The 11,718-nt window shown below is 37.8% G+C and overlaps 2 protein-coding genes and 1 long non-coding RNA gene across 3 annotated transcripts; 2 read left to right on the forward strand and 1 right to left on the reverse strand.

The window, feature by feature from the left end:
* The first annotated feature begins 808 nt into the window (after positions 1 to 808).
* LOC111334479 (potassium channel subfamily K member 3-like) lies at positions 809 to 3,579 on the forward strand. Its single transcript, XM_022940234.2, has 3 exons — positions 809 to 970; positions 1,488 to 1,783; positions 2,081 to 3,579. Exons 2-3 carry the CDS (start codon positions 1,492 to 1,494, stop codon positions 2,695 to 2,697), a joined length of 909 nt encoding a protein of 302 aa, XP_022795969.2. The 5' UTR covers positions 809 to 970; positions 1,488 to 1,491; the 3' UTR covers positions 2,698 to 3,579.
* LOC148718666 (uncharacterized) lies at positions 1,931 to 10,553 on the reverse strand. Its single transcript, XR_015993929.1, has 2 exons — positions 9,772 to 10,553; positions 1,931 to 2,639 (listed from the first exon to the last, which is right to left on the reverse strand). It is a non-coding gene; the product is annotated as an uncharacterized LOC148718666 (long non-coding RNA).
* Positions 6,925 to 9,221, forward strand: LOC111334467 (potassium channel subfamily K member 3-like). The gene is made up of 3 exons (XM_022940219.2): positions 6,925 to 7,357; positions 7,778 to 8,092; positions 8,455 to 9,221. Exons 1-3 carry the CDS (start codon positions 7,342 to 7,344, stop codon positions 9,081 to 9,083), a joined length of 960 nt encoding a protein of 319 aa, XP_022795954.2. The 5' UTR covers positions 6,925 to 7,341; the 3' UTR covers positions 9,084 to 9,221.
* Positions 10,554 to 11,718: the final 1,165 nt, after the last annotated feature.

Raw genomic sequence — 11,718 nt, forward strand, 5'->3', positions numbered from 1 at the left:
TGTTCTTTGAAGATCAACGAAATTTATTTCTTTTTCGTCTTTTTGTCTTTAATAATCTTCCCCAAGCTCAGTTTTCAAGAAAAATCTAACAAAATAGTTTTAATGAGTTCAAATGCCAATTGCAGAACAGGATATATAGACCCGCTAATCTCTAAAGATTCATTTTTTTCTCGGGGGGGTCTATCAAAAATCGACGCAGAATACAAACTCCTTAGAAAAGGGAATAAAAGTGAGAAGCCAAAACAAAAACACAGCAACAACAAAACAAAAAAAAAAAGAAAAGGAAGAGGCATTGAAAAACAACAAACCAAAGACAAAAACAAAAATTTAAAACTTAATTATGAGCATTTCCATGTTTCAAGCAGAAATGTTTTGTTTGAGGCGCCCCCTACATTTTCAAATGATTTTCAGTTGTGAATAAATGCAATCGTTGATTGTTTGTCTTTGTAAAAGCAAATATGAAAGTTTTATCTTGATGAGCTGCGAAAATTAATATTGAGGTTGTTGCGTATTTCTCTTCCGGCCATTCATTCGATTCTAACTTCTCATGTTTTATGTGCATGCGGTTCATATTCCACAAGAATGATTACTCTTTCAAATTGGGAAAGTTATGTAGCATATATACTGAAAACAAACGTTAGTAATTTTCCTGAATTTCTTTCTATGCATTTTCATCTAAAGCAATAAGACATTTCCTTTTATTCTTTAAAACAATAGAAAGCATCTCGTTATTGGTTCCACATTCATAGATTCAGCGAGTGAATTGACTTTCAATGAGATTTCACCAATTGTCCTCGCCTTGATAGGAAATACAATGCATTTGAATAGGAAAAGTCTACATTATTTATTCACTCAGTGTAAATAAAAAAATTAAAAAAAAAAACATTTAAGAGAAACAGAGAGTTCTTGGTGTAAAAAGGGGCTCAGTCTCGTATGTCAGGTGAAGTTGCTCTAACGAGAAGCCAACTAGGTAAGATTTTTAAGAAATACGCTCAATAATTTGATAACTTAATTCAACGCAATCAATGAAAATTTAGTGTTTTCCGCAATTGCTTTGCTATAACACTTATTGGTAAAACTGATTATTTTTTCAGCTATAAACACATTTTCCTTTAATAGGAACCATCACGCTCAAGTGGAGAAATCTCTTTTTGACAATTTGCTTTAGTACATTCCAAATACGAGATTCACATGAATTACATCCAGGCAACGATTTAAGTTATCCAAGGCTTCTCAATGCAAGAAATTTGAAGTAAATCTACCATAAGCACAAAATATTTTAGTGTAACAGTACATGAATATCCACCATCCATTGAAGAAAGTGAAAATGCTGATGAATAATTGATATCAAATTTCGTCTCGGGGATTATTGGACGATATTCACCTTGCCTTCGGCGAATAATTGTTAAAAATATAACAATTGGATCGGACTCTCAGACACTCAGGTAGATCGGGACTTAATTTAGTAAACTCGTTTCTCTTTAAAGAAATATGCATCCACTTCTGAAGAAATCATTGCTGCGCTTTGGATTCCTCCACACCTACGCAATTTTAGTGGCTTGGATTTTCACCGTGATTGAAAGGAGAGATGAACCTGCTTTCGAAAGAATGAAGAAGTCGTTGAGAAAACTCAGGTTCGATATGAATCTGAAATATAACTTAACCGATGACGACTTTGATAATTTTGTAAATCGTGCAGCGGCGGCTGTGATAGAGGGGGATGAGCTGGACTGGACTTTGCTTAACAGCTTCACATTCGCCCTGGTCGCTTTTACCACCATAGGTAAGAGAGAGAGGCCAGTCTATGGCGAGGGAATTTGTTTTTTACCACAATATCGACGTCATTTAAAACGATTCTTTCAGTGAAAATTTCAAGGGTAATTTGGCCAATCAGATTGCGACATTACTGCTAATTGTGGTAAATTTGCATTTTTATTTTTCATCATCATCATTTTTATTATTATTGTTATTAGCATTATTATTTGCCCATGTGTTTGCGACTAGCTTCTTAACTCAGCACAATTCTTAAATTTGCAATGGTTTGGAGTGGCGCAAGTAAGATCCCTTCTTCCTATTTCAGGATATGGGAATATAACACCTAAAACAGAGCTTGGCAAAGGTATCACAATTCCCGTCTGCCTTCTTGGTATTCTCATCACCATGTTGGCCTTCAAAACTTCAGGAGAACTCTTTGCTTCTTGTATTCGCTATCTCGTCATAAAAATAGAAACCAATTTATTTAAAAGAGAAGAGCCGAAGAATGTAAAAACAAAAAAATTTTTTACATCGTGCGCCCTTATGTTTGTGTTATATATCTCTACAAGTGTCACAGGCGTGTTCATGGAGAAGTGGGATTATGTGGAAAGCCTCTATGCGTCGTTTGCTACTTTCACAACAATTGGATTCGGCGACTATGTCCCTTGTGAGGCGCTTCTAAGGGACAAAGAGGGAGGGCTGGAGAGTAAGTTTCATCTTGTGATACACATCTGCGTTCTGTACCTCCCCACCATGATTGGCCTCAGTCTCATGTCATGTATCCTGGGCTGCATTGTGGATTCCGTGGATCAGATTCGGCAGTTTCGTCGTGGCTGTATAGACAGCTGCGTAGAATTGTACTCAAGCAAGCGACACAAGCTATGCTGCAAGAAGCAAAACCACGTTGAGTGCCAAAATCAAGTAGTTTCTGCGTGGCATTAGTGAAAGCGCTAAGAAATTTTAAACTGATCTCGTACCCAGATCTCTGTTTTGGGCGAAGAGAGATCTGTGTATGAGATTAAACTTTTGCCCTCTGACCTCTAGACTATTACTTATATTAACACAGTCAGCCGCGCGGTTAGATTATTTTAGCCAATGGCAATGGCCAATGTGTGAATTCTTCTGACTTAAGGCAACCGAATTGAAAAACCAAAAGCGCTTTTTCAGATAACGGCCTGAATAGTTATACGCATTAGACAATTCTTAGAGTAAAAATCAGTGGTTACATTTTCATACATGTTTTAATCAATTATTAATTCCTTGCCTCGTCATCACCCTCGTAGAGTAATTCAGAAATTGGGAGCTGATTAATATATGAGATTAGTGTTGTCTCGAATTTTCTGCGAATCGGTTAAGAAAAGGAAGAGAAGTAAACAGCTGAGGAAAAGGCCACGAGAACGGTGGTTAAACAAATGGTTAACGAGGAGACCAATGGCTCTGCAAAACAACAATGTGAAACCAACAAGCTATGCGCGGTCTGAGAACAAGACAGGAACCAAGAACCCCGTCAGCGAATCCTTTCCGTTCTCTTAATGCTCGATGTGTTATACTGAAGTTAAGGTCTGGTGAAGTGATAGAAGGTATTCACCTCCTGCTATCTGTGTGCTTTTTACAAAAAAAATTATCAACTCATTTTTTTATCATCGTTTCCCTTGGCATTGCCGTCCTAACTGCTAAAGATGCCTAAGAGAAGAAACTGCCGCACTCCTGCGAATTGTTTTTCCCGGCCCTGTTTACGATGTTATTCTAAAGGGGAATGCCATTGTATAATCAAGAGCATTGTATCCTAGAGTCCTTATTAAAACATCACATCGTTTAATTTGAGACTTCAGCCTTTCCTGCTTTTTTTTTTCGGGTCCCTCTTTTGACGACAATTACCATGCCATCACCTTCTCTATCTTAAAGAAGTAGAAAGGTTTCTTCTTTTACTTGCCAGAGTGTGAAATATAACTCCCAAAACAGGTCTCGGCCGAGGTCGTACAATCGTTTTCTGTCTTCTTGGAATTCCTATAAGCATGTCGACCTTCAAAACTGCAGAGTTACTGTGATACCTGATTATCAAAACAGAGACAGTTTTGCGCAAAAAAGGTGAACCAAAGCATGACAAGAAGAATATGTTCCTTGCTGCGGTTGTACAAGTGGTTGCCCTTCACATATTGTGCGCAGAGGAATGGAGTTTTTAAAACCGGATCATACACTTGGTTCACTACTTTTACAACAATTGGTTTACAAGGAGACTATTATCCGTTTGAGGCAACTCAAAGAAAGTTTCACCGAGAAGAAGCCTCCGAAACAGTTATGAATATCCAAGGCCTGATCTTTGCAATACCCATGGCTGGTTGAGTTCAGTGTCAACTCCTGCATTTTGAACCGTTTGACTCTTTGAATAAAATAAGGGACTTCTGTAATCGCTATTTTAGCTGTTGCTCAAGTTTGATTACTAATATATGGAAATATTTTCCTGCCGAGGGTGTGAAAATTACGACATGAGAACAGGACACAATAAAGATTATGAATCATCCTGTGAAAATAATCACTTCTCTGTAGCGCACACAACTGCATGCCTATCATATTGTGGCTCTTACATGAAAAGCAAAAGTGTGGCTAATTTGGATCATGCATTTTAAGCCTTGAAATGTTTAAGGACAGCTGTTATGAAGCAAGAAGTGGTTTCTCGCTCTTTGTTTGTTATTCGTATGTTGACTAGTCCGTACAATACAGCACGTTTATTAGTAATTCCCAAAATGGATTTTCAATACTAATTTACACTAACATATGAATATAAATTCTTAAATCCAAATGAATGGACATAATGGTGAGAGAATAAATTATAAAACTATAAAACTATTAAGAATTAAACTCAAAATCTGAGTGATAAGTTTTACCGAGGGTATATGGAGGTTTCGCCCTTTTGCAAGTTCACCCCCAGTAATATATATAAAACGATTTCGTTAAAAAAATCTTTCAACTCGTTTCCCTACGGCGGAATGCATCTGCTGATATCATGATAATTTAATCAACATGAAATTTCACAGCAAAACCTTGAATTGTAACTTGTGATTCCCTTAATAAAAAGAAACCTGGTGGAAATTAAGATAACTTTGCTGGTTTGTTTAGAGTATTCTGGCTACCTTTTGTCTCTACGGTGCCCTATGAATCTTTAATCAAATAATTATTTAAAATCAAAAGAGGACAACAAGAGAATTGTAGAACGATCTCAGGAAACAAGAATTTGAAATATTTTGTGATTGTTTATTAGTGTGGTCATGAGCTATGACTGACACAAATCGAATCTTTTTTAAATAATTTTTTGCTTCCGAAAGGTGATTAAATGACCGCGAATATATAAAAGTCATATAAGTGAACTGCGGGTAAGGAAATGAATAACAATACGATCTTCACAGTAATGAACACTTCTTGAGCAGTGGTGAAAATGGGGCCTGAAAAAAGTCAGGTGTGTAATAGATTTGAACCCATGAACTCTCGCGTAAGGTCGTTCATGGAAGTATGTTAGTTTAATTCCAAAAATATATCGCCGGTAGTTTCCTCCTAAGTAAGGACTGGAACACTTTGAATTTTGCAATTAACAATAACATTCCTATACAATTGCAACAAATATATGGAATTTATATATCTGAACTGCGGATATAGAAACGTACGTATCTGTGCACGATCCTCGCAGTAAAGAGCACTTTTTAAGCAATAGTGGAAATCAGACCTGAAAAAATTCAGGCCTGTACGGGATTGGAACCACTGCCTTTGACACTGTGTCGCACAATATATTATTACAAAAGCTAAATGATCTTGGAATCAGAGGAGATATATGGTTGTAGCTGAGCCACTACCTTAGGGAACGAAGACATTTTGTCACTGAGTGAACGGATGCGACTCACAGCATATACCGCACGGTGTACCCCAGGGCTCAGTTCTGGGACCTACCTTATTTTCCTTATTCACGAACGACCTCCCAAAGTCCGTACGTTCAGCAGAAACTTACTTGTACGCAGACGACACAGCTCTATATTGTGTTGCAGAAACCATCGACGCATTAACAAATAAGCTTAATAATGCTTTGGCAGACTTGAAGAAATGGTGCGACAATCTATTGGTACCCCACCCGGACAAGTGCAAGGTAATGATCATGCAACGGTAACCCTTCATTGGACCAGTCCAGTCTTTGCGTCTCAGAAATAACACTATTAATTGGACAACATCAGAACGGCTTCTAGGAGTGCATGTCGACAATAAGATGACCTGGTCAAATCACGATACAAATGTCGCGAAGTCTTTTGCGTCTAAACTGAGTCTACTTGGACGAACGCAATTTCTCCCCCGAAAGCAATTGGAGGATTTTTATACAAAAGTTATATTGCCATCGGTTACGTAAGGCCTAGTTGTTTGGGGATCGTGCAACAAGACGCACTTCAGCAATCTGGAAAAACTACATGCCTTTATTGCCTTTATTGTGGCTAAGTGTATATTCACAATAAACTGTTATTGATATTGATTGATTGATTGATTGATTGATTGATTGATTGATTGAGAGCCAGACGTATCGTGTTTGGATTATCATGTGACACCAGAACTACAGACGTTTTCAGAATGCAGACACGATGAGACAGTTTTGAAAGAATTTCTAAGGCAGATTAGCGGAATTCACCTTCAAATGTATAAAAGGATACAACGCCACAGAAATTAAGGACCTATTTGTCGAGAGGAACTCAAGCCGCGAAAGTAGAAGGAACGGAGAAATTGTTCTCCCAAGCCCAGAGACAAATTTTATGAGGAACTCCATCAAATTTAGAGGAGCAATAACTTGGAATAGCCTTTCCAGCAAAGAATCAGCGGCAAATAACTTAAACCAATTTAAGCGACTACTTTCAAAATTTGACACTAGAAAAATAAATTTCGATCCAATTGCCGCTTTAATCAAGTTTAAAGACGATGATTATATTTATTTTTAGGATTTTAAATTCACAGTCTTAGTACATAGCATATTATCTAAACATAACTCTAGGTTCGTAATTAAATTTAAAACTTATTTTTATTTGTAAATACACGACCCCACCAGCTGAATACTCCATCGTGTTTAAATAAAGTGTTCACTTCACGACCTCTGCGATACTAGTGCAGCGCTCTACCAATTGAGTTAACAAGCCAACTGGGAGCAGGTCATCAAAATAATTCGACATAAACCCGTAACATGATAAAGCAAATACAACAAAGATATGGAATTCATATATCTGAACTGCGGTTATATTTAGAAACGTATTTGTGCACGATCCTCGCAGTAAAGAGCACTATCTAAGCGATAGCGAAAATCAGCCTGCATAATGAAGATGCAAAGACCATAACACTATCAATAAACAGAATGTAAATGTGGACATACAAACTTCATTTAGCAGGTGATTCATTTATGCCAGTTTTGAAACCATTATTCAAAATTAACGTTGTCTACCTGGGTAGCAGCAGTCTTACTCATATGTAAATTCATATGATTTTGTCAATGATTTATGAGGTTCTTGACCAACGAAGCATTGTTGTGTATCCGCAGGATGCAGTGAAAAATAAACCAGAGACTAGGCGATGAACCAGAATTACGGTAAGTTAAGAGCAAATGAAATTTTCATTTTTCTTTCTAGAAAATAATAGATGTTTCCTCTCAAACCTGAAAGGAATCACAGGGAAGCAGATTTTAAAATAAAATTGCAGAATTTCCGTGACTCCATTTAATTGCTACCAGAAGCTCACATCTTGATATTGATAATTTCATTCTAAAAATATTGTTTTAACCTCGCTCATCAGAAAATTTGAATTATAAATCATTGAAAGGGTATTTAAATATTATATGAAAAAAGTTTTAAAATGACGGCAGTTAAACATGTGAAAACCAAATACTCTAGACCAGTTTAAACAACGGATGCATATCTAAATCGTGCCATTTTACGATGGCACCTCAAAATTGCGATTGATGGTTTCGATGTAGTAATAATTACAACGTACTGTACTAATTATTTTCAAGGAATTTTGTCGGAGAACATGCATCCTCTTCTTGGAAAAGCTCTGCTGCGCGTTGTATTATTTCACGGATTCGGTTTGCTGGTTGCCTGGGTTTTCACATTGATTGAAAGTCACGAGGAGTCAAGACAACTCAAAATGAAAAGACTTTTTCGCGAATTGAGAGCGGAAATTCGTCTCAAATATAAAGTTAATATGTCAGACATAGACTTTGAAAGTTTTTTAAGGAAAGCATCCGCAGGAGTGACAGCTGGAGAAGAACTTGACTGGACTTTCATGAACAGTTGTGCCTACGTGTTTGCAGCTTTCACGACCATAGGTAAGGTTTTCAGTAAGGATTTGAGCTAGGCCTCATTACTAGCCAACCTCTAATGTTTGGTAAAGGGTGCATGCCAAAAAGCTATCTCACGCTTGCATAGAGTAAAATACTGCAGAGTAATATTGCATAGTATTATGGTAGAAGTAATAACTTGTATTTAACACGTGTTTTTCGAAAGTTTCGAAATATAATTACAGAGTTCTTCAGCCATAAAGTATTTGATTAAGAATATAGACCTGAGAGGACCAATCAAGGCTGTTACGTAATCTACATTAGGTCGTTCTGCATTTCTTTTGAGGTTTTCCTTGTCTATTCAATGATGGCATGATTTCTGTTTTTTTTTTTTATTGTTATTCTGTAAGGTTACGGACACATCACGCCCAAGACGTCCCTTGGGCGTGGAGTGACTATCATCGCCTGCCTGCTCGGCATTCCCATCACCATGTTGGCGTTTAAAACATTGGGAGAGTTGTGCGCAACATTCTTTAGGTTTCTTGTCATCAAGACAGAAACCATTTTATTCAGAAGGGTTGAGCTGAAACACCTGAAAAAGAAAACATTTTTTGTGGCATGCGTACTTTTGGTTGTTTTGATGATATTGGCTAGCGTGTCAACGATTTTTCTTGAACACTGGACTTTCATGGAAGGCCTGTACGCGTGGTTTACAACATTCACAACGATTGGTTTCGGAGACTACGTGCTGTTTAGATCGTATTCCATAAAGTTAGCCCGGGGAGATATCTCCACAACAAGTTTATTTCTTAAGGGCCTAGTCTTTGTTGTGCCTTATGCAGTAGGTCTTAGCCTTATGTCGTGTATTTTGACCTGTCTTGTGGACTCTGTTGATCAAATTCGCCATTTTCGTGATCGTTGTTGGAGTTGCTGTCCAAGTTTAATTTTCCATTCAAGAAGTGTCTGCCGCTATGATGTTTCCCGAAGTGATACGTCTGATGGACGAGATCGTGAAGAAAATGAGCCAGGCGAAATGTAACTCCCTTTTCACCCTGGCCTCATGTTTCTTTTAATTTCGTTTGAACCTGAAAAGTGACCAAAATTATTGATTCGAGACCTATATCTTAAAATTAAAACTGTAAAAGTTAAAGTAATAAAAGATTGTAGTGGTAAATGATCACTAAGAATCCAATATCACTTGAATAAGCAAACTAAGAATGAAAAGAAATAACAAAAAGGTAAAAGAAATAGCATCCACATTATAAATCTTGATGGGGGAGGAGTAGGCGAGGAGAGATATTGGAAGTCAGAGAAACTTACCTTAAAGAGTTTTTTTCGGTTATGAGCTGGTTATAAACCAGCTGATAACAATTCGGTAGTCGTGTTATATTTGTTTCAGTTTAGCTGATGGCCGAGAATCGCTTGAATAATTGATAACTAGCAGGAGAAAAATATTTTCTGTTAGAGCTAGTTAACTATTCTATGCTACAATATTATGCAAATTCAGCCAGTAGCTTCCAACAGATGCGTTTATTTATTTCTGGTGACATCTTTTTAAATCCTGGCCCACTCACCTAGTCTCAGTCTGCAAAGTCGAAAGATATTTCAGATCGACTTTATTCAACTCTGCATGGAGAATTGTCTTCTTCCAAAGGCCATAAATTAGGTCATCTGAATCTAAATGGTCTTCTGGGCGAGATTCATGAAGTTAAGGTGTTATTTCTTACCTTAAACTTTGACGTTTTGGCAATTACCAAAACTCATCTCCATTGCAGAAGTGAAAACGCCATTATTATATTCCTGGCTACAAAATCGCTAGACGTGACAGGAAGGACGTTCGGAAAGGTGGAAGATCCTTAATTTATTTTGCCGAAGCCCTAAATGCCCACCATTTGAGTGAATTGTCCTCTAATTCATCTCTAGAAGCTGCCTGGATTGATTTGACTCTCCATTAAGAGATATATTCCCAGCGAATATTGATTTGTTCTGTCTACAGACCCCCTGACTGCTCTTCTTTCTTCCAAGAGTTTTCCTCGGTAATGGAAAACTTATGGCGAAATCGATCCAACATCATCTTATTGGGAGACTTCAATATTAATTTATCATCCTCGCGTGAACGTTCTAGATCTTTAAAGAGGAAATTCACGAGTCTAAGTAGTAAATTCAATTTAAAGAATGTAATCGACGTCCAGTCCACCAGAGTCACCGGTGATCCATTTACGCTGATCGACCTGAAATTACCTCTGTTCCTTCCAAGAGTTTCATTCATGGTGCCTGCAATCTTGGAAAATCTGACCACCACCTGGTTTACGCTGTTGTAAATTTTAAGAGGGATTTCAGAGAAACCTAAAATTAAAGCTCCGACGAAAAAAATTAAAGCTCCGACGAAGGCCTAACGCTCGAAACGTCAGCTTTTGTACTCGTTACGGTGGCCAATTTACCACTTCAACTTTGTTGATATAACCAAATTATTTCGTTACTCCCACCGACGCAGCCCCATACAGTTTCTTTCGAAACTATCAGCCTTTATTTAAAATTAAAGCTAGTCCGGGGTTTCAAAATAGTTGACACCAACGCCCTTCAACTTGAATTCGCCTCTGTTTCATGGTTTATCTGTGATATCGTCGCCCGTCTGTGTTCAGTCAGTCTTGTTGTGAGGTTTCTGCCAGTCTCACCGATGTAGGAGGCTTGGTAGTCGGAACAAGTGATCTTATAAATCGTTCCCTGTCTGTTCCTCGGTTCGTCTTTGTCTTAAACGTTGGTTAGTAACTGAGGTAGTGTGGTGATGGGTTTGTGGGCGACACGGATATTGAAGGGTGTGTTCAGCAATCAGCAAGTGTTCAGCAAGCGTGTGTTCAGCAATGTTATGCAATAAGGTGTTCCGCAATCACATTGCTGAACACCATCGACTTACCAACCACAACATTGACTGGGACTCTGCGCAATGCCTAACCTACAGCACTGACTATTTTCAACGACTGACTCTGGAAAGCTGGTTTACTAACTTAGAACAGACTCCCCTAAACGGATGTCAACAACTACCCGCTCCATACAAATGACTCATTCACGACATAAACATCACAAACGACCGAAAAAGAACGACCTAACTTTACCGACAGATCGAAACAGACCAATCACGACCGACTTACGTCACTTGAGTCTTACAGCCATTAACATCACGGCAAAACCAACCGATCATTTCACACGAACTGGAATAACAACATTCTACTGACAACAATCATTCACTTGACTCTGATGATGACTTCCGCACAGATTGTCGAAACGTCAGTCACTACCACCGACAACAGTCCTTCTCAGGACTACACTCACCCGGACGATCAGACTACACCTTCACATGTTACCCTCTGGTTCAAACCATTTACTGCAAAAAGAGCCACCTTGCGAAATATCCGCTACTAAACGCCCATATTATTATTGCTATTAATTATCATTGTTATCATTATCATCATCATTAATAGTCTATTATTATATTTATTTTTATTATAATAATCAAAAGAGACCAAAATCATTCAGTTACGCTACCTATTGTTGTGACTGCTGTAAATACGAAGTGTAGACTATTCTGGAAAGTCTATTCCATTTCACGGCGATAGCAGCTCTTCTCACAACGCTATTAAATTCGTTATCAGTTATATTATTAAACTTCATCTCAA

The sequence above is a fragment of the Stylophora pistillata genome, chromosome 12 (genome assembly GCF_964205215.1).
Source record: "Stylophora pistillata chromosome 12, jaStyPist1.2, whole genome shotgun sequence".
Classification (NCBI taxonomy): domain Eukaryota; kingdom Metazoa; phylum Cnidaria; class Anthozoa; order Scleractinia; family Pocilloporidae; genus Stylophora; species Stylophora pistillata.